The sequence below is a fragment of the Eleginops maclovinus genome, chromosome 20 (genome assembly GCF_036324505.1).
Source record: "Eleginops maclovinus isolate JMC-PN-2008 ecotype Puerto Natales chromosome 20, JC_Emac_rtc_rv5, whole genome shotgun sequence".
In the NCBI taxonomy this organism is placed as follows: domain Eukaryota; kingdom Metazoa; phylum Chordata; class Actinopteri; order Perciformes; family Eleginopidae; genus Eleginops; species Eleginops maclovinus.
Genome location: NC_086368.1, coordinates 16012639 through 16033073, shown reverse-complemented (window position 1 = coordinate 16033073; position 20435 = coordinate 16012639). Strand labels below are relative to the sequence as shown.

The window sequence follows — 20435 nt, the reverse complement described above, 5'->3', positions numbered from 1 at the left end:
GAAATATTTCAGTCCAACAAAGGAATAAAATAAGGTAATGCAAACAACTTGAACACAGTTTTTATATTGGACAATTCAACATACATTTGACATGCACAACTTACAGTTGCTTATTGAAAATGTGCAAGAGGAAAATTCCTATAAAACCTTTTCAGAGTAATCTATGAATCTAGTAGTGTTTAAAAATGAACTTTAACCATGCGATCCTTTTTAAAGATCCTATTTAGATTTCCAGCTGATTGTAAAATCAAAAATGTCTGAGTCTCTTGGGTTTTACTTATCTGAAATTAGCTTTAAAGTTAAAATTTGGAATTAATGTTCAGAAAAACATGGACATTTGAACCAAGTAGAGCTTGATGACAACTCAAACTCCATCAGATGAGGAAGTTCGCATAATATGATTAAAAGCTATTGATCACCAAATAATCCACTTTATGGTGAGATTTTTTTTTTTAATTGCCGTAATGTTTCACACACACATAATTACAGACGGGGACAGAGCAGACATGGAGGCCTTTATTGTTTAACTATGTTTATAGTACAGTGCCACATCTGTCATCCGCCATGGCGCCCGACACAATAGTCAACAACTTTTAACCACCACTGTGAGACACACACACACACACACACACACACACACACACACACACACACACACACACACACACACACACACACACACACACACACACACACACACACACACACACACACACACACACACACACACACACACACACACACACACACACACACACACACACACACACACACACACACACACACACACACACACACACACACACACACACACACACACACACACACACACACACACACACACACACACACACACACACACACACACACACACACACACACACACAATGTAAACATTGCAGGCTTAAAGAGCGATACAAAAGCAAGGTAGTCTATAAACGTTTCTGCGTCAGTTCTTCCAAGAGTTCAGAGGAGGGCGACAGAAAAAACAAAATGTTATTTTTTGGTTGATCACCTTTTTGGGAACAACAACAAAATGTCCTCTCTAATCACTGCAGTCACAAACACACACATACAAACAGTATTCTCATTCAACCAAATGTTTTTATCAAAGTGTAGTTAAAAGTGTTTTATTTTGAACGCTTGTAGGCAGAGGGGATAATAGTGAATTTCAGAAGTGAAACAACTAACAATGATTATGTTCTTTTCCCATAATCCTCTCTATAGGAAAAAGGCCTTGTGTGTCAATTCCCTTGTGTGATCACAGGGCAGAGCGTCAGTCCTACCCATCCCGCCTGAAGCTGCATTACCTCTTAGCACGTACAAAGTACAAGGCGTTAGTTTTAGGGTAGTACTTCACATTCTGTTTCTTGTCCATTAGGCCACCAAAAATGATGAGCTCTCCTCTTCCCTGTACCACTGTATGAAGGCTGGTCTCAGGAGGCCCTGTAACAGCAGCAGGAGTCCCATTCCCGTAAACTCTCCAGGACACCACCCTCGCAGACTTGGCCCTTGAAACATCCAACACGTACATCTGCATGGGCTTGCAGTTGAGAGACTGGTATAGAGGTTTCCCTACGTTCAGACTTTGGGGTGGGTGATGGCCCAGACGCCGTGCAATAGGTGGGATAGCGTGTCCATCAGCTCCAGCAGCCTGTGGAGGGCTGGAAGACGATGATGGAGGGGTTCCAGGTGGACCTGCTCCTCCACCACTTCCTCCTCCAGGAGAAGCCCCCTGTGTCTGAAGGGAAGACGATGACGATGACGACGGTAAAGATGAGGAAGATTTGTTTTTCACTGCCTCCAGACCTCGTCGTAAGGCAGCGGGGGACACTGCTCCTGGGGGAGTGTGTGGGGAGCCGGCAGGAGGTGTATGCAGGCCGTTTGTACTGGGCACCTCAGGGTGCTGAGCGGCAGAAAGGGGAGACTCCCAGCCATAGTCTGTGGAGGCATTTGGGAGGGGCCGTGAGGAAGGAGAGGCAGCCTGTGCCGGGCTGGTCCTTGGTGAAGGGGAGGATCCGTTTAATAACGGGGGAACTGCAGGGAGAGGAGGGCTGTCTGGGCCTTGTGAAGGAGATGGCTGTTGGGAGGAGGATGGGCTCCCTTCTCTGGCACCTCTCGCTGAAGGCCGAGGTCTCAGCGTGCCCCATCGGCCGTTTACACAAGGAGCCTCTTCAACAGCTCCCAGGACAACGCCGGCAGCCCCACTCCGAACAGGAGACTGAGAGCGCAGGGAAGGCGGTTCAGGGCCCAAAGGGCCAGGTGTGGCACTTATCGGGGAGGGCCGAGAGTTAAGACTTGGGCTGAGCGGTGCACGGCCAGATGGAGCTTGTGAGAAAACCACAACACACTGGCCCACCTTTAAGTAGATGAAGAGATCAGAAAAGCAACATGAGTGTTTTTCAAAGTTGCAAGCAGGGTTAGTTAACAGTGGAGAAGTTGCAGTGGGGACTTCTTTTTATATCTGTTATTTATTAACTTGCATTACGATGCCCAGCTAAGTAAACTTGAAAGCGGTTTTAAGACGGGCACTTACTCTACAAGCTGGGTGACACCACAGTTCTGGGGCCCCGTGTTCCTCGTTTTCCACCTGCAGCTGCTGCCACCTCCATGGTGGTGAATCCATGTGAAGGAGCCAGGCATCTTTAAGGAGCTTTAAAAGCACAAGACACCTGTTTAGGTCAACCTATTCACCGTCATATGGAACATTTGCTAATAGATTACAGATGTGTTGTTTTGATACGAGTGAATAAACAAAAGCTTACTGCATTAGGACCGCCACAGCCCCCCAAGATCAGCAGCGTCTGATCATCAATCACAATCTAAGAGGGAAACATGTCAAAGATATCAAAAAAGGGGGACGTTTCTGCTACATAACCTGTAAAATGCATGAAGAGGGGAAAGCAGGACCAAAAACCCACTTTAATTATCATTATCTTGAGATCATAGAAGTAAAACAAACATGATTGAACAAGCAATAACGTCTTAAGATATGAGGAATTGGGATTTGACTAGTTGGAATGTTCAAGCCTTACTTGTGATTGGCCTCCTCGCGGGTGGGGTAAGGGACCAGATATGGGGGGTTTGGACCAGGACCATTGCTCGAGATCCAGAATCCACACTTCATTACTCCTGATCAGAACCAACAGAGACAACCAGATTTCAATCTCCAATACAATTCAATTTCCAAATGTAGGACTAAAAGGCTGAAATGTCTAAGGTTTTACATTAAAATAACACATATTTTCTATAAAACGGTGGAGTGTAGTTTCTTATGCCTTATGTCTGTCATTTCAGTGATTTGCTGAGGTTATGCAACTTTCTCAACTCAGTAAATCATACTAAAACAATCACCTGACTAGTCATGGAACAATGTACATTTCATATCACTATTATGCTAAAAAAATAAATAATAAATGTGATATAACATTGCATCAGGATAATCATCAACATGTGTTTAAACTCTTACAAAAAAAAGAATACAGGTCATTGTCCCCTTGAGTCATCTTTCCCCTTTGATTGATGCAGCTTAGATTTAAAAAAGGAAATGTATTCTTACATTTGCCGTGCTCCTAGTGATCCCCCAAAAACCACCATGGTGTGTCCAATCACAGATGAAGAGTGACCAGCCATAGGAGGAGGTCCATGTGTTGTTACTATACAGTTCCACCTGAGAGAACAAAAGAAAAAGAGAATCACAAAAAGTTAAAAAAGAGAACAAACTAAAACGTTAAATGTAAGAAGTCTGTCCATCACATGTCACAACTACATCTTTTCGCTCCAGTAATGGAGTCTCCCTCACCAGTTTTTTGAAGGGGAGTAAGTGTGGATCTCATCAAAAAACCTTTCTGGTTGGTGCAGTGGGTATGGGCTCGGCCGCGTCCATCCCCCAAACAGCACTAACAGATCTTTGTGCATCACTAGAGTCGCCCCAGCTTTAGGGGATGGATAAGAGCCTGAAATGAAAAGACCAACGATATTAATCACATTTTCTCTAAATACACATGATGTTATAGGTGTGAATTAATCTAGAATACATACATATATATATATATATATATATATATATATATATACACACAAATGTTACTGCTTGTAACTCATACCTGAGGCTAAAGGTCGGATCCACTCCTTGCTGTTGAGGTCAAGTCTCCACAGATCATTGAAGGCAGCATTGCAGCTACTCTGCGTGCAACCCCCAAACACATACATGGACTGGTTTGAGTCATAATAACATGCACCTGCAACGCAGAAAAAAAAAGAAAAATTAACCCCAATAAACAGTGGATAGTATTTTTTCTGTATCATCATACACTTCGAGATGAGTGGCATGTTTATGTCAGTGACATCAAAAAATATTTATTTTTAGTCTTGTTCAAGCCACTAACAGAAAATAACTGTTTAAGTGTTTGATGTTGTTCTTTTCATGAATCACTAAACTTGCATGGGGCAGGAGTCAATTAATATGCTTCAAATTCATGATGTTTTTGACAGCTTAAATGCACAGAAGCATTTTGAGAAGTTAGATGCATAACCTGAAGTTATTTTTCTTTGACTTGGAGTAAAAACTGTATACTTGACATGCAACTCATTTTGATATGAAGTAGAGTAAAGCAGCATATACTGACTGTGTGAGAAGCGCTGAGTTATTGGGGTTCCTGGATATGGGTATGTGCGACTTTCCCACTGGATATTTCCCTCCTGGACAGCTCTCAAGAAACCGTGGTAGCATTGATAAGCAACACCTAGTTCATATAAAACAATTGTTAGCAAAACACATGTTACAAGTGAACAAAGAATGCATTTAGGTTAGAGTAACCTTTTAAAATAGTCCCGCTCAAGTTTGTAATGCTAATGTTAACTTGTACACACTGTAAGGCTAACCGGTCCAACTTAGGATTCATTTTCATACAAGACTACATGCGAGAGGCATACCTTTAATTAGACGATACCACTGCTTACATACAAGAGCAGCAGTCTTGTGCTCCTGGTAAGGTGAGAGGAAGGACAGAATGTATTCAAGAACTTCCTCTGGTAATTCCACCATGGTTCTCCCCCCTCCTTTGGAACAATTGTCCATGTTCCTTTCTTGTCGGCAGGACCCCATGTTTGCCTCTTCCTCCTCTGTTACCCCAGCAGGATCTCTACCATCATCTTCTGTATCCATGGCAACAAAGCATCCATCCTCATTGTCAGGGGAGCGGGACATTCTCTTCTGTGGGAAAGGAGAGACATGCTTGTGATGTATGCACTTATCTTAGTTAGTATATCTGTCATCAGCTATAATTACCTACACCTTATCAGCTGCTCATAATACCCCATTTATTATAATAAACTATCCCATTTTACACTGGCCCCATTTGTTTTTTATCGGATGTCTGGAACTCAAATGTAACTAGGGTGAAGCCTTAAACCGAATTTCAAATAGAGTAGGTCTTACCTAAGACACCCAATGTGACTGTTAATCTATAACCAGTAAAACAGTTTTGTGGCATTTAGTGCTCAGCAGTCTTAATTGTCACACCTATTGTCTGAAACGGGTGGAGCCCTTTCTTTAGACTTAGCCCCCTCTTATATCGTTAGCTACATCTGATAGCTTTAGCCATCACATAGTAAATGAAAAGCTGGACTGCTTATGTACCACCCTAAAGATAAACGCCCATAAGAATACATGAAACATGGTACAAGTCATATGTTTAAAAGAGGAATGGCTTATGCTCCACAACAATGACTAACCGGCGTGTAAGGTTGTATGTTATAGGATTTAATATTGGACCCTCAGACAATATATGTTAGCATAGGCTAACGCTAGCTAACTGGTCGTGAGCATCCAAGCTAACGTTAAGATGAATTTTTCAGAAGCTAACGGTATAAAATACAGCGTACACATGTTTTTATTAATACATTTACCTTTAAAAAATGCAAAGTAGTTAAGTATCTTAATGACACGATAACCTTCCAGTGCAGCAGTCTCGGCTACAGTTACACCCAACTAACTAACAAGCTAGCTAGATGCTATCTCCAGTCTACTGCTGATAATCTATGCTAACGCTAGCTCGAGCAGAAGCAATTAACTAGTTCCTCTAATGACAGACACATGATGTCAATTTCACCCCTCCACTGTTGCAGCATTGTTAATACCGTTGTTGTAGCCGTTGATTTTTGGTGGCTCTGGGTGTTTGTCTTTACTCTCCTTTCCCCCGGTATCAGCTCCGGAGTTTCCTCTGCAGCCTCCAAACAGTCGCCATCTTCCGCTCTGTGAACAACGTCCTCCGCAGCACAGCGACGCAGCACCGCCGCCGACCGTCTGTGTACCAGGGTGGGTCTCATGGACCAACACTGCGCCCCCAGATGATACACGGGGATAATGCGTCGCCCAGGGGAAAGTTAGAATAACCCTGTATAATAATCCGATTTAAAAAATGTAGCAAATTAACAAAATACCGTCATCGTCAATTATGATTGTTATCATGGGAAATCAACCTCAAACCCCAACATCAAATAAAAATCAAACTTTATTACAAATAAATGGTGCAGATTAAGTAAGAAACACATTACATATTATAAATCAAATGCAAAATCATAATGAGAAAATATGGTTTAATATATATCTTTATAATAATAATAATAATAATAATAATAATAATAATAATAATAATAGTTTTTCAAAGAAAGGCTACTACTTCATCTACTCATGACTGCTTATACATTTGAAGTCTTCAAATTGAAGATGACATCTTTTTCGGTGTTTTGAGTTCTGTAGCCACATACGCGTCCACTACACCCGTGGGCTTTTAAATTGTATTCTTTGTGATTTATTCTAGAACTATAAACTCATTTAAGCCTCTGTAAACTTGCTTTCTGTAGTTTGACCGAAAGGCTTCAGTGTAGAGTACAATATGCTCCCCTCAGAGACATTTTCACTCCATGTGTAGGCACACTCACTTTGCATGTAATGGGGACATTTATTTTCGGAATTGTAAATGGTCCCCTTTTAATATAATAAATAAAACTGCTGCGTTTCTGACACTTCTGAGAAAGGGAACGTGTTACATTTGCAGGTGTTTGGGTCCACTATCTGTGCGTTTACATTTTCACATGTTCTAAATAAATATAGGCTACTTGAAGTACCGAAAGTAAAAGTATTCATTATGGAAATTGGCCGATTTTCTAATAATATAAATAATATGTTTTGATTCTAATTATTGATGAATTAATGTGCTTATCACAGCTGGTCAATGTATAGCTAATTATAATCCCCTTGTATAGTGCAGGCAGGGTAATATGTGGATTGACTCCAGGTGTGACTAAAGTCTCATTTAAGACATGATTATATTTCTTAATTCAAATTGATGAGTAAGTAAAGTATAATACATTTACCAGTGTAGAAGTACACGATTTACCACTAAATTGCAAAACATATAAATACTCAAGTAAAGTATTAGTATCTAGAAATTGTACTTAAGAACTGAACTTGAGTTAAGTAAATGTACCTAGTTACTTTACAACATCCAAGAAAACTGATTTGGCCATTTCTGATGCTATGTTCAAGTCACCATCGTTCATTTCCACATCCGCTTCTTGTTCGTTAAATTCATAGACTGGTTACGACTATTGTGTTGGGTCAATTGTGGAACTCCTTTTCAAACAAACAAACCGAACGATATTCCAACATATATTATATACATTTGCAGTTATCTTCTGTATTTATATAATTGCACTTCTGTCGGTGCCACGTAAACGACGTGAACGCAACACTTCCCTTCGACAACACGGTGAACACAAACTGCCTCAAAATCAAATGTAAACAGCCTCGGCCAAATCGCAGCGCTCTATCCATAAACACAACAGTGTCATTGAGTGAATATATGTATCATTGTTAAGTTTCACGGATGAAGCGCCAGGCAGTTAAATGCCACATTTAAGTTACTATTTCTGCCCGTTATGTTATCTTGTCGCAGGATAGCACTTGACGCTAGCTAAGCTAACGTCAATATAACGTCATTTCCCCTCTTGTATTAACTGCTATACTTGAGAGGTACCGCTCCCATGTAAAACACTATCTAATTCAGCTGTCAACAATCCAAAACTATTGTTTACGCACAGTGTTTTACTGTCTGAGCTACGTGTGGACGACAATGGATTTAGCGAGGTCGACGTTAAGCCAGTTTTAAAGTAGCAGGCAGCAACAGCCAGGGGGGATTGCCCTCAGTTAAGCATTAAGGCTAGCAGGCTAACACGCGGCCAAGAAGCGGGTTGTGACTTTGTCCATCGTTCAACTCTCATTTGGTCATCAACACCCGTGATTTTGAGCTAGACGTGGGTGTGTCTGTGTGTGTGTGTGTGAGAGAGCTCTTTCCAGCGTCCCGTGCCCTCAGTTTGGATGGGAGAGACTTAGATGAGCCGGAGAGCTAACCATCAGTCCTGTTAAACATGGAGGATGAAGAGGTTGCGGAGAGCTGGGAAGAGGCGGCGGACAGCGGGGTGAGAAACACTAACTTCGTACAGATATTATTCTAAACAACAGTTTATTTCACCTATCCAGTCACAAAGCAATACTCTGCGATACTCTGTGTGTCTGGCGCTTGAATACCTGATTTAAACATGTTTTTATTTCGGGTTGTTTTTTCATCATAGAAATCAGCTTGTCTTCCTGACTGAGTCTTGTAGGCCTCACTGTCCCATAACAACACAGGACTGAGGCTGGCTTCATGACTCTTTATTTAACCAACAAAATGATCTTATAATGGGTGCATATCACACATTATATCCATAAAGAAAAGTTATTTTTTATTTTAAAGTCGACTTTTTCCAATGTATCTCTTTTTTTTTTAGACTCGCCCATTGCGGAAATGAAAGGCTGAACTTAGTCATGTAATAACAGTTTACCGGTACCTTAAAAAAGTAAGGTTAGAGTTTAAGCCAACATATTTAACAGGATTTGTTTGGCTGTTTATCTGTTAGCAGTACAGTCCAATTTCTATGATCCTTTTTTAGTAATCTATCCCCTGTTATCACGCTTTGTGTGCAAAACACGACCATTTCACCTTTGTGACCCTACATGATAACATTATTCTGGATTTTATTGAAATGTTATGGTTGAGATGCTGCATTATTTTATCTTCTCATCCTTATTACTGCAAACTGAAATCCAACTGCTGGCAACATTTTGATATGATGGTGAGATAAGTACAGTGTACCATGTTTTTATCACTAAATATACATTTCAACTTCTGTCTAAAAATGAATACAACAATACACTCAATAAAAAAACAACTAGAAGCCGAGTTGTTATCAAATACCCATGCATTTCTTAACAAATGGTTGAGTTTGTTATATTACATAATGCAGAGTATTCAAATTTTCAATTTTAGATAATCAATGAATATAATCTGCAATGACTTAAATGCTCCGTAATACCTTAAAAAACTTCAAGGCAGTTTTCTTAATTTGCATCAATGTGGCAGCAAATAAAAGACCTGGTCAAAATGTTTGCTGTTCAGGTCAATGAGACACATAATTAACTTGTTGGATTGCACATGTATTACATTTGTTTTTCTTCTCAGGAAATAGAGAGACGGCTTGATGCCAAACTGAAAATAAACCAGGAGGCAAAGTAAGCAAAGCAATTTATCAAAAATAATGGTAAATGCATGGTTAGAATGTTCTTACAGAAATTGTATTTCTCTCATTTGTTTTTACCTGTACAGGAAGTTCAGCCTGGGGTCTGGTGGCTCTCCTGTTCGAACTGCTATTGTAATTCAGGACGACTCTTTGCCTGCAGCACCCCCACCACAAATTAGAATTTTGAAACGTCCCTCAAACGGTAACGCAGGAAACCTTGCATCCTCGACTCGTCCTTCTCAGCAGATGAAGTCTCTGGCCCAGCGGGAGGCAGAGTATGCAGAAGCCCGAAGAAGGATCTTGGGTAGTGCGTCTTCAGATGATGCGCCTCAGGACAATCCAAGCCAGGACAGGTAAGACAAAACAACAAAGAACAACAATGAATTAATACAAAACTTAAAACAACGTTATTAATTTCTTCTCTTTTCTTCTCATCATTAGGCCAAGTCGTATGAGCATGCAGCAACCTTCAGAACCAACTCGTCCAAACACTCATGTGATCCGCCAGCCCACTGGCCCGGATGGCACCTCGGGCTTCCGACACTGCAGATAAACAGGAACTACTTGCTGCAAGGAATCAACTGTCTACCTAAGAGGGCATAAAGGGGTGGCAGTTAAGGGGGTTGTTTGTGGTATGAAGAGCAGAGTGGTGGGATGAGACAAAATTTGACAGACAAAAGAATTATGAAGATGCAGCATGGATTGAAATGAACCTCTCCACCCTCTCTCGACTATGCTTACTGGCTTGGTCTTTGGCTTTCACCTTGTCTTTTCCTTCTGTGGAAAGCCGCAAGGGGCTGGCAGAGATCAGCCAACGATCTGAAAACCCTTCTGTTCCACACTGTGAACAGGCTCTTGCCTCACATCCCTACACACTGTGATACTTTGATGCCACATGAGGTGCCCTCTGATTTTAAGTATGATTGGCTATGCGAGGACATCAGGTGTTTGTCTCTCCAGGGAGATTAAGAAGAGCTCTCCAATCTGTGGGCATTCCCAGGAGAGAAGCAAGCGAACGAGCTGGTGTTTCTATTGATGGTACCTGGATCATGGCTGGGTGTCTACCGGAGAGCTGGCCTTTGTTTGTTGGGTTCAGTGGAAATGAAGTATGTGACAGTGCTGAGAGTTTACTGTGTGTCCAAAAGCTTGAGTGCCAGTGAGAGAAAGTGCACTGTGTTCAAACAGGCCTTTTTATACTGTAGTTGTATAACAAAGGCGGAGGCCCAGAGCAGGTCCTTCCACCATCCACAGGCCTCTGTTCGGCACTTGTGGCCATGAAAGAAACGCCCGGTGGGCAAACAGCCGGTGGCCAAAGATTGCAGATCTCAAGGACAGAATGTCACTAAATCAAAGCTTATTCGAGCAATAACACAAATTTACTCCCTGTATTATTTTACATACTGCCTAATTATCTGTTCTGCATTTTGTTTGAAGTTACCCTTTGTTTTAAACAACTAACACTTTTTTTCCATGTTGGTGTTTTTTTTTTCCGAGACAAAAGTGTGTTTGAGATCAGTAGTGTGCCAGATATTAGATGATGTAGCCTTCAGAAGAAACTTTACTGGTAGTGTCATTACATTTTATCAAAGTGGAACAAGTCAGACCTAAAATGTTAAGTTATTGTGCATTAATGTTCCAGTGTGTGTTGCTTTGCTCTTTGTAATCTAAATTGCTATGTTGGAACTTCTCTTAAAGCCAACTGCAATGCATCTGTCCATAAAAGAGGATTTTTATCTGTTTTTCGCACCGGTTGGAATATGTTGACTGACTGTGTTAAGATTATGGTTGGGTCTTCAGAAATAACTATTTGAAGCCCAGCATGGAGGATGATACAAATATGATCACAAGTATATTGGAAATCTCAAACTCTATTAGTGTTTTTGAAAAAAAAAACACATTTCCCATGCCTGGTTTGAATGTTTTTCCACACAGATATACACCATTCTTTGCTACCCATTGAAATAAAAGTAAGTCATGAAATCAATAATCTCATGGAATACTGATAGTTACTGCGGCTATTTTTGAGCCCTTTGACACTTTTAAGCCTTAAATGAAATAATATTCCTGAATACATACACTTTCCAATGGGTAGTGCTCACTAGTACCGAGCTTTCTGTGTATTGTAATAGGGTTTATTTAATAGAATAATTGACCAATGTCATTGAGGCACAGTTTAAAGCGGCAACAGCTTTAGGCATGTACTAAATCATACTCGGTAAGACTCCAATAATGCTTTTGTTAAGGAACTCTAAGAAGTTTGGTCATAATTTGTCTAAGTTTCTAATATCAGAAAACCATCGATTGGTATCATTTGCAAGAAAAAGGTGTACTGAAATTAAGAAGTGTAGTAAATTAAAGAATGTTCCTTCACACAGCAACCAATTAAGAAATATGGATTAAACTGCTGCATTTGTACCACTTTTACAACCTCACTCAGTGAAAACCCAAGGAAAACAGAACATTTAGGGTCAGAAGAATTCATCGTAAATTGCTCAATTCTGAGAGATGAAGATTTTTCGTTTGACAGAAATACCAGTTGTCTCTCTCCATGTTTTTTGTTTTATGACTTGGCACACTAATTGTTATACTGTCCCAGGAATTAGGCTCAATCATTGAAATGGATTTGCTATCATTGCAAATAGAACAAGTGAAAGAAACATTCTTTATCTACATGTATATGATCTACACATGAATCTTATGTTTCAGTCATTCACCACCATCTGTTTACTTAGAGGTGGATTTGATGTCATTATCTTAAAACTTGAAAAACAAATGACATTTGAATACCCTTTAATAAACACACTTCAAACTTGGTGAATCATCTTGTTTGGGCACACAGTATGGATTTTGTGAATTTAAAATGGCTTTGTTTTACATGTCATTTAACTATATATTTAAAATTACCAATAATTTAAATATGTATTTAAAATGACCAATGCGTTGTGATCAACACTAAATGTGGCACACATTGCTTTAGTGACATTTTCAATGCTCATGTTACTGGCATCAGAGTATGTTACAGTGCAGTATTAGTTAGCATCAGTGGTGGGAAATAACTAAGTTCATTTACTCAAGTTTACTTGAATACACATTTGAGGTACTAGTACTAAGTGTTTTCATATTGTACTTTATGTAAATGTTTTACTTATTACTCCACTACATTTATTTTTACAAATTTTGTAGATGTTTTGTAAAAATTCCCATTTTGAAACACAATACTTAAGAAACACCTTTAAAAAATGATTATTTGGTATAGATGAAACCATCCAACATTACATCTAAATAACCAAAACCATGAGTGGGTTAAGAGAATATTTTATTGGCAGTCATTTTTCTAAGTTATATGTTTCAAGATTGTTCACAGTTCCAGTTTAAATGTGAAGATTTGCTTAAAAATATGTTTTAAATATTAAAACATTTGTTTTAGTTTGAATACTTTAAGTACAGTTATATTTCCATACTTTACTTTTGTTATATTTTTACTTAAGTACCGTTCTTGATGTAGTACTTTACTTGAAAATGACTATTTTTGTAGTGGTTTAGTACTTTTACTCAAGTGAAGGATCTGAATACTATCAGTGGTAAGCCTAATTTTACCTGAGTACCTACACTCCCTACACCCCTGAGCCCTGCTCAAACCACCCCGGCCAGACGCGGCGCTGTTTGTACAGAGCCCCGCGGCTTATTTTGGGATCCTGTCGTCTGTCTGCTTCTTCAACTGGTGTCCATTGAACGTCGGAAGTTGGTTCTGATAGTTTAGTGAAACTTGACAAAATGGCAGAAGACAACAGTTATGAATCAATGCTCTGTGTGAAGCCCGAGGTCCACGTCTACAAGATCCCTCCGCGGGCTTCTAACCGTGGATATCGGTAAGTAGAGCAGGACGACTGCAACTGACGAGTCTGTCTGGCTGCGGGACAAGTGTCCGTCACCATGCTAATTGATCTATATCCCTTATCGGACAGCGAGTTGTTAAAATGTATGATTCTGTTTTCTTCACATGTAAAGTGTACGTTGGTTGTTACAGCATACACAAACCATAACTTCAAAACTTTGAAAAACAGACAGACCCCTGCTGGCTGAAACGCATGCTAACCGCTAGATGTGCTACTCACGTTAGCATTATTAACACAAGTTTGCAGCTGTAACGTCAACTGCCCACTGAAATCGGCCACAATCATGCCGACGTTGATAATTGACTGTAAATTGAACCTGGTGTCATTTAAAAAGTTGACCATCAATGTAAAAGACATGATGACAATGCTACTCACTATGACCATGGAAAGTTTAAATTGATAAGCTGTCCGATAAAGAATGTTAGAAATAATGCTAGCAGTTGTGTAAGCTACGTGTTCACGATCAAATATAAGCAAAAAATAAATGCATTGGCTACTGTTATACTGTGAGAAACTTCACTTGAGACGGCAACTAGCTCTTACTGACCCTTAATGTCATGCTCCCATTCAATTAAGTTTTAGTCCGAAAGAAAACAGAAAAACAACTATTACTCAATGTCCATTTTTTGTGGAGCTTTTTCACCTAATCTCACGGTCTTCCTAAACAATTTGGTGTGGTCTGATATACAAAAATGTACGTCATTTTTTGTTTTGTAATCAAAGACAGACGTTCTAAAAGTTTTTTTGTTTGGTGTTTTGTGAATCTACGGGTTTGAGTTCCCTTTTGACACATATTATTCAAATATGCCTGGACATTTTCACTTCCTCCTGCTGTGAAAAGCTGCAGCTGCCTGTGTAAAAACAGTGATTAAGTCGGCCACTTTCACACTGTTTCCTGTTTTTCTAGTGCTGCTGACTGGAAGCTGGATGAACCCGCATGGAGTGGCAGGATGAAAATTACTGCTAAAGGCAAGATGGCCTATATCAAGTTAGAGGACAAAAACACAGGTAAACACAATCTTTGCAACTGACCCCTTTATTTGAGTAACTTAACCATCTAAATTAAAGAGCCAGTGACATTATCGGTAAAGCTGATGACTACTGTTAAAAATGAGACATCAGTTTTGTCTTTTTATTTTTAGAGAGCACCTGATTGTTGTAGCCATGTTACAGCTTTAAGTGGCACAAGATGAGGGTTTATTAATGTAAAAGACAAGACATGGTTTTCGTGTCACACCACTTTAAGTATAACATGCTGAATGGTTATTAAGAGGCCAAAAATGTCTACACCTTTTTGGGAGATTGTTTGTTCCATTTTGGATGATGTCAAGCACCCAGAAACACATTTAAACCTGCTCAATACTTTTAATATAATTTCGGTAGGATAACCTAACTTGTGTGCAACATATTTACATTGCTGTTACTGTTTTTAGTAATGGCTTTCATCACATTATGTTTGCTAAACATGTGCCTAAGGCTGTTTACAAATGTTTTGTTTGTTTTTGGGTTGTTGTTGTTGTAGTACAAGTGTTTGCTTTGGTGAATTTGAAGCAGACTTTTAAAGTGCAATAAAATGGAAGACTGTATTTCCCTTTGCATAGTTGAATAAGGAGAGTTCGTTACATTGAACTGACATACCGTGAACCTCAAATACCATTGTTTTCTCCTTCACGTGCAAATCATGAATATGCATATCACAGCAGTCAAACGGGCGAATTACAACAATCCCTGTGTGTGACGTCACACACGGTAGTCCAGCCCCACCATTTGCATACACCCGCTACTGGAAACACTAAAGGCCGATATATGGTTCGACGCAACGCAAGGTACCTTAAAGCCGATATATGGTTGAACGTCGACGCAACGCAAGGTACCTTATGGACCCGTTGCATGCATCTCCCAAAAATTGTAACCTTGCTTTGAGGCGACGCAGCCGTAAGGGCTGTGATTGGTCCGCACAAACGTCATTTTGCTTTTGCCTGGTTTTCAATTCCTACAATCCACAAAGACCGCCATTTAATTAAAAAAAAAAAAAAAGCTAGAATGGACCAAGCAGAAGAACGTCTGGGCCCCCTACCGTTGTGGCGAAGAATTGCATTGCGTCACGTAAACCTGACGCAGAACTATAAATGCACACAGCTGCACGCGTGGTCGTTACGTTATGTCAACGTTGAACCATAAATGTTTACCAGAAGTTCACCAGACGTTCTTCTGCTTGGTCCATTCTAGCTTTTTTTTTTTAAATGGCGGTCTTTGTGGATTCTAGGAATTGAAAATCGGGCAAAAGCTAAATGACGTTTGTCGTTTTAGCGGACGCAGCCGTAAGGGCTGTGATTGCGTCGACGTTGAACCATATATCGGCTTTAAGGTACCTTGCGTTACGTCAAACCATATATCGGCCTTTAGTGTTTCTAGTAGCTGGTGTATGCAAATGGTGGGGCTGGACTACCGTGTGTGACGTCACACACAGGGATTGTTGTAATTCGCCCGTTTTCACCATCAGAGCAGAGCTCGTCATAATTATTTAAATGAGCCCCAAATAAGGAAATTCAGCTTATTTCATTCTAGGACCAAATCATAGGGTTGTAAATGTTAAACCACATCTGGACATTTTTTGGATCAACCAAAGTTATATACCTTCTTGGTAGACATCAGAGAACAATTTAAAATACCAGATGGATGCATTCTATGGAACCTTTTAAGCCCTTTCACATTTGATTATACAACTTTTAACTCTCTTACTACAGTCACTGAGAATCTCACACAATTCAAACAAGATTAATATCTTTACTTTTTCTTTAAAATGATCTCTCTTTTTCAGGAGAACTGTTTGCCCAGGCTCCAGTTGAACAGTATCCAGGGTGTGTAGTAGAATCAGTCACAGACTCTAGCAGATATTTTGTGATCCGGATAGAAGATGGCAATGGTAAGACACTTTTATCAAAGACTCTTCTTTTTTAAATATTTCATCATTTAATGCTTAAGGTGCCCTCATGATATTTATTGTTCTTTTGTAAAGGACGTCACGCTTTCATTGGTCTGGGTTTTGCTGATCGTGGGGACTCATTTGACTTCAACGTAGCTTTACAAGACCATTTCAAGTAAGTACACTTCTCTTCACACCCTTTTTTATATGATCTTGTACAAAATAATAAGCATATCCTGCTACATTTACGTGATTATGTTTACATTTGAAAGTGTTGGCGACATGCTCACTTGTACATTTGCTTTCTGAGTAGACAATGGTGCACATTGGTCCATCACATACTGTGCATCATTTGTGAAAAAAGTTAATAAACAATATTTAAAATTCAATGATGTTGTTTATCTGTATCTTAATACTGCACTGGCCCAGTTTGTCTTTCCTAGCTATAACTTAATTATAATAATTATGCTTTCAAACTCTTTATTTTAAAGGTGGGTGAAGCAAGAAGGCGAGATCGCAAAACAGGAAGCTTCTGATATCGTAGCACCGAAGCTGGACCTAAGCTTTAAAGAGGGACAGACAATCAAGATCAGTATTGGGGTTAGTCATTCTCCTTGAAATATGCCTGCTACACAAAACTCATGTAAACCTATAATACTCTAATATTTGAATTGACTACATGCCTTATTTGTTTTGTTTCTCACACTGCTTGGAGAAGACCCACATCCTAAATGACAAGGTTCAGGTTCAGGTTCTTTATTTGTACCCGTAGGTAGATTTAGTTTGCAGATTAAAAGACAAGGCAATCCATCCTGACACACTCTAAAAACAAACACCGACAACAGACACATCTCTAATAAAGGTACAATAAAAGTACACCCTGCTCCGTCAAATCTCAAAACATTTAAAAACATTTAAAAATACAAAGTAAAATAACTAAATATGCAGCACTTTTCTAAAGTAGATATGCTCCTTGAATTATCTGATCAGTTTGTACGTTTCATCCTTGTTTGGGTGGGAAGGGATCAGACATGGTCACACATACTTTTATATGCAATCATGTTAACTGTTATAGACATTGTTTAAGGGTTGTAGGTTATTTGAAATTTGAACGTTTTTTTCTTGGGTTCTTGTCAACTAGATAAGTCCTCTTTATACCCTTAATTCTTGAATCCGTTAAGTTAAAATGAAAGTATAAATATACCATGAAACGCCAGGGGTACAGTAATTCTATAACCATTTTAACAATTTCATTTATATTAACCATTTAAATGATAAAGGTTTGGAAGATCTGGATATTTTTGGTTTCTTGAAAGTGCTTACTCTTAAAAGGCGTAGGCGAACACTGTAATGATAAATTGACATATTTTATGAAGTAAAGGGTAAAGATGTTCTGAAATTCTGTCTTCACTGTCTTCAGAACATCAAGAAGAAAGAAGCAGGTGGTGCCAAACCCCGGGGATCTGGGGGTCTACTCCCCCCTCCACCAGGTGTAAAGGCTGGAGGTGTCATACCACCTCCCGTGGGACAGCCGCTAGTCTCAGCTGTGCAGACTAACACTGGTAATAACCGTTTTGTTATATAAAATTTGTTTTTGTTTTTTTTAAACCTCACATGATTTAGACAATCTATTTCTCCACATCCAGCTTCTCTTTTAGACTTCGGGTCTCCTGGCCCCGCTTCCCCTCCCAGCGCCGACGTGTGGGGAGATTTCACATCTGCAGGCTCCAAGTAAATATTCACCAAAAAAGTCACCTGTATTTTTTTCTGTGTAATAATTCATTTTGTCCATCATTTACATTTTGTTTTTGTTTAACATAATTCAAACACTTTCAATGATGCCCATGTCTATAATGCATTATAACTTTTTATGATGAATCATAATGAATATGTGATTATAACATATAACCTTAAGTCATTATAAAGAGTTAAAATGTGTTATTATTGTCATAAGTGCTTACAATTAAACAGTCCTATAAGCAGATTACAATGCAAAATAAACATGGGTGTCATAGGATGCATTTCCATTATTATTCTACAATCGTCATCATCACTCTCACCTTCCCATCCTCCCTCTCCTCCACAGCTCCAGTAAAGATGGTGTCAAAGCGGGAGGATGGGTGCAGTTTAGTTGAGTGGTGAGAAAAATGTGAACATGCACTCAGGTTCCACACATTCCTTGGATAGCACGATTGTGGCAAAAAGAAACTAACAAGAGGAACTGTTAGCAAACGTAACTGGCTCATTTGTTCTGTAAAGAATCTGTTCTCATAAACTATAGCCCACAGACCAACACACTCTGGAGGAACAAACGGTAAACATGTATATATTTTTTACAATCCTATATGTGTTTCACACTCTTCAATGAAGTGGGATCTTTGATTTTAGAAGTCAGGTGATCACACAGCCATCATTATTGTGGTGTGCTCTCCTGAAGAGCAGTAAGCATGGTGATGGTAAAAAGCAAACATTGTTTCATTACACTAACCAGATAGAAATGTCTGTCCACTGCCTTCAATCAAATGTTCCCTTATTTTATTTCCTTTTTCTATTCTATCACTGTTCAGTTTTTCTTTGTCTTTAGGGCATCATGCTCCCATCCTACATTTATCTCATTCACACCGGCACCACTCATCTCAAGGTTGTTTTAACCGTTTTGGGAACATAAGTATACCTATTGAAGTATCCATGTTTAGTTTAGCTTTACACCAGTGTGTTTGTGTTTTTGTTTTCAGTTTCAATTTTTTAGTTTGAGGAGATCTGGCAAAACTATATTGATATTTAATTAGTTTTACATAAAACCTCTTAAGCCTACATTAAATATGCCCAGTCTTTTAAGTCATGGTGTTGGAAAAAGTCATAATAGCCATTTTTTCTGTCTCAAATTTTGAACATCTTTTTGTTTATGTTTGTCTTTGTGTACGACCTTCATTTGTCTTTTCCTTGTGTGTTGTTTTTCTGTGCTTTTAAAAATGTGCCTTTTACCAAACAGAAATGTCCTCAATCTTGTTGTTAATTTGCATCGATTATTTCATTATAAGTGCCTTTCTGGAAAAAAATGTATAAAATGTAAACCTATGTCCTCTTGTAAATAAACAATATATTTCATTGACTCTTTTTTTTGATAACATTTTTATTGGTGAACTGTTCTGCTTGTGAGGTTATAGAGAGATGTTCTCCAAGGCTCATATTACACATTTCGACTCTTCAAAGGTGCAGTGTTTTCTCAGATATCAGTAGTATTGCACCAATTTAGCGTAAATAGTTACCTTCTCGAGGCAATCAACAGTATTCAGTATCACCCAGTTCTTTTTCTTTTAAGTACACAAATGGGAGTTGACTTCAGGAAGGTCTCCATGGTTGTGTACCATTTATTTTCATTGTCAGTGAATTGCAAAGAAATGTGACATTACTTTGAAAAACCTACATGATATAGGTTTTTGAGGACCCACAAAATGAGTTGGGCAAATAGGAGGTATAATGTAAGATCACTTGAGCAATATTTAGTGCAAACAGCTGCATGGTTATGGCATCCAAGGAGTAAGCATCATTAAACATGAAGCAAGAAGCACTTACATATTTTACTTAAGTTAACACTGAAGTACCAGAACGTAAAAACAATCTGTTAGTAAACAAGAAACATTCCTGTATTCAAAATCTTTCCAACTATTGCTATCAATATATGCTTTCAATTCCAGTTATTATTCACTATGCAAAATGGCTCATGACTTTTAATAACTATTTCTTACTCTACTTATTTGTTTTGTACTAAAATGTTTGAAATAGAAAGATTCAATGTACTTTTTATACTGCTGAGAATCTACATCCTTAAAATGACTTGATCATTTATCTGTTGTATATGTGTATAAATATATATATTCAATATTTTAACAAGGTAATTGATATATATTTTATTAGAATAATTTGACTCAAAGTAACTCGTCAATACTCTTGTCCAATAAATGTAGTGGATTTAAAAGTACAATATT

General features: G+C 38.9%; 3 protein-coding genes across 4 annotated transcripts; 2 read left to right on the top strand and 1 right to left on the bottom strand.

The window, feature by feature from the left end:
• Positions 1–1100: 1100 nt before the first annotated feature.
• fbxo42 (F-box protein 42) lies at positions 1101–6398 on the bottom strand. 2 transcript variants are annotated; one of them, XM_063909818.1, is made up of 10 exons: positions 6142–6398; positions 4936–5212; positions 4629–4745; positions 4107–4241; positions 3803–3956; positions 3560–3670; positions 3036–3132; positions 2766–2822; positions 2537–2653; positions 1101–2359 (listed from the first exon to the last, which is right to left on the bottom strand). In XM_063909818.1, exons 1-10 carry the CDS (start codon positions 6328–6330, stop codon positions 1307–1309), a joined length of 2307 nt encoding a protein of 768 aa, XP_063765888.1. In that variant the 5' UTR covers positions 6331–6398; the 3' UTR covers positions 1101–1306. The 2 variants fall into 2 exon arrangements, with proteins under 2 accessions (XP_063765888.1, XP_063765887.1); XM_063909817.1 differs by having other exon boundaries at positions 4936–5215; positions 6142–6395.
• A 1471-nt stretch (positions 6399–7869) lies between these two features.
• Positions 7870–12437, top strand: LOC134883023 (SUZ domain-containing protein 1-like). Its single transcript, XM_063911109.1, has 4 exons — positions 7870–8484; positions 9567–9616; positions 9711–9977; positions 10066–12437. Exons 1-4 carry the CDS (start codon positions 8434–8436, stop codon positions 10175–10177), a joined length of 480 nt encoding a protein of 159 aa, XP_063767179.1. The 5' UTR covers positions 7870–8433; the 3' UTR covers positions 10178–12437.
• An 825-nt stretch (positions 12438–13262) lies between these two features.
• Positions 13263–19558, top strand: necap2 (NECAP endocytosis associated 2). Its single transcript, XM_063911825.1, has 8 exons — positions 13263–13493; positions 14428–14528; positions 16342–16446; positions 16540–16621; positions 16938–17046; positions 17867–18008; positions 18093–18177; positions 18533–19558. The coding sequence occupies exons 1-8, from the start codon at positions 13399–13401 to the stop codon at positions 18579–18581; spliced, it is 768 nt and encodes a 255-aa protein (XP_063767895.1). The 5' UTR covers positions 13263–13398; the 3' UTR covers positions 18582–19558.
• Positions 19559–20435: the final 877 nt, after the last annotated feature.

What these genes read in the sequence shown, in the direction of transcription:
- fbxo42 (XM_063909817.1), bottom strand. Translation starts at nt 6,330, where the DNA reads ATGAGACCCACCCTGGTACACAGACGGTCGGCGGCGGTGCTGCGTCGC. An exon ending in GATCCGACCTTTAGCCTCAG is followed by an intron (nt 3,957 to 4,106) that starts GTATGAGTTACA and finishes TTTTCATTTCAG; the next exon opens with GCTCTTATCCATCCCCTAAA. An exon ending in GCTGTGGCGGTCCTAATGCA is followed by an intron (nt 2,654 to 2,765) that starts GTAAGCTTTTGT and finishes GTGCTTTTAAAG; the next exon opens with CTCCTTAAAGATGCCTGGCT.
- LOC134883023 (XM_063911109.1), top strand. Translation starts at nt 8,434, where the DNA reads ATGGAGGATGAAGAGGTTGCGGAGAGCTGGGAAGAGGCGGCGGACAGC. An exon ending in AAGAGGCGGCGGACAGCGGG is followed by an intron (nt 8,485 to 9,566) that starts GTGAGAAACACT and finishes TTTTCTTCTCAG; the next exon opens with GAAATAGAGAGACGGCTTGA. An exon ending in AAAATAAACCAGGAGGCAAA is followed by an intron (nt 9,617 to 9,710) that starts GTAAGCAAAGCA and finishes TTACCTGTACAG; the next exon opens with GAAGTTCAGCCTGGGGTCTG.
- necap2 (XM_063911825.1), top strand. Translation starts at nt 13,399, where the DNA reads ATGGCAGAAGACAACAGTTATGAATCAATGCTCTGTGTGAAGCCCGAG. An exon ending in CCGGATAGAAGATGGCAATG is followed by an intron (nt 16,447 to 16,539) that starts GTAAGACACTTT and finishes TCTTTTGTAAAG; the next exon opens with GACGTCACGCTTTCATTGGT. An exon ending in AGCTGTGCAGACTAACACTG is followed by an intron (nt 18,009 to 18,092) that starts GTAATAACCGTT and finishes CTCCACATCCAG; the next exon opens with CTTCTCTTTTAGACTTCGGG.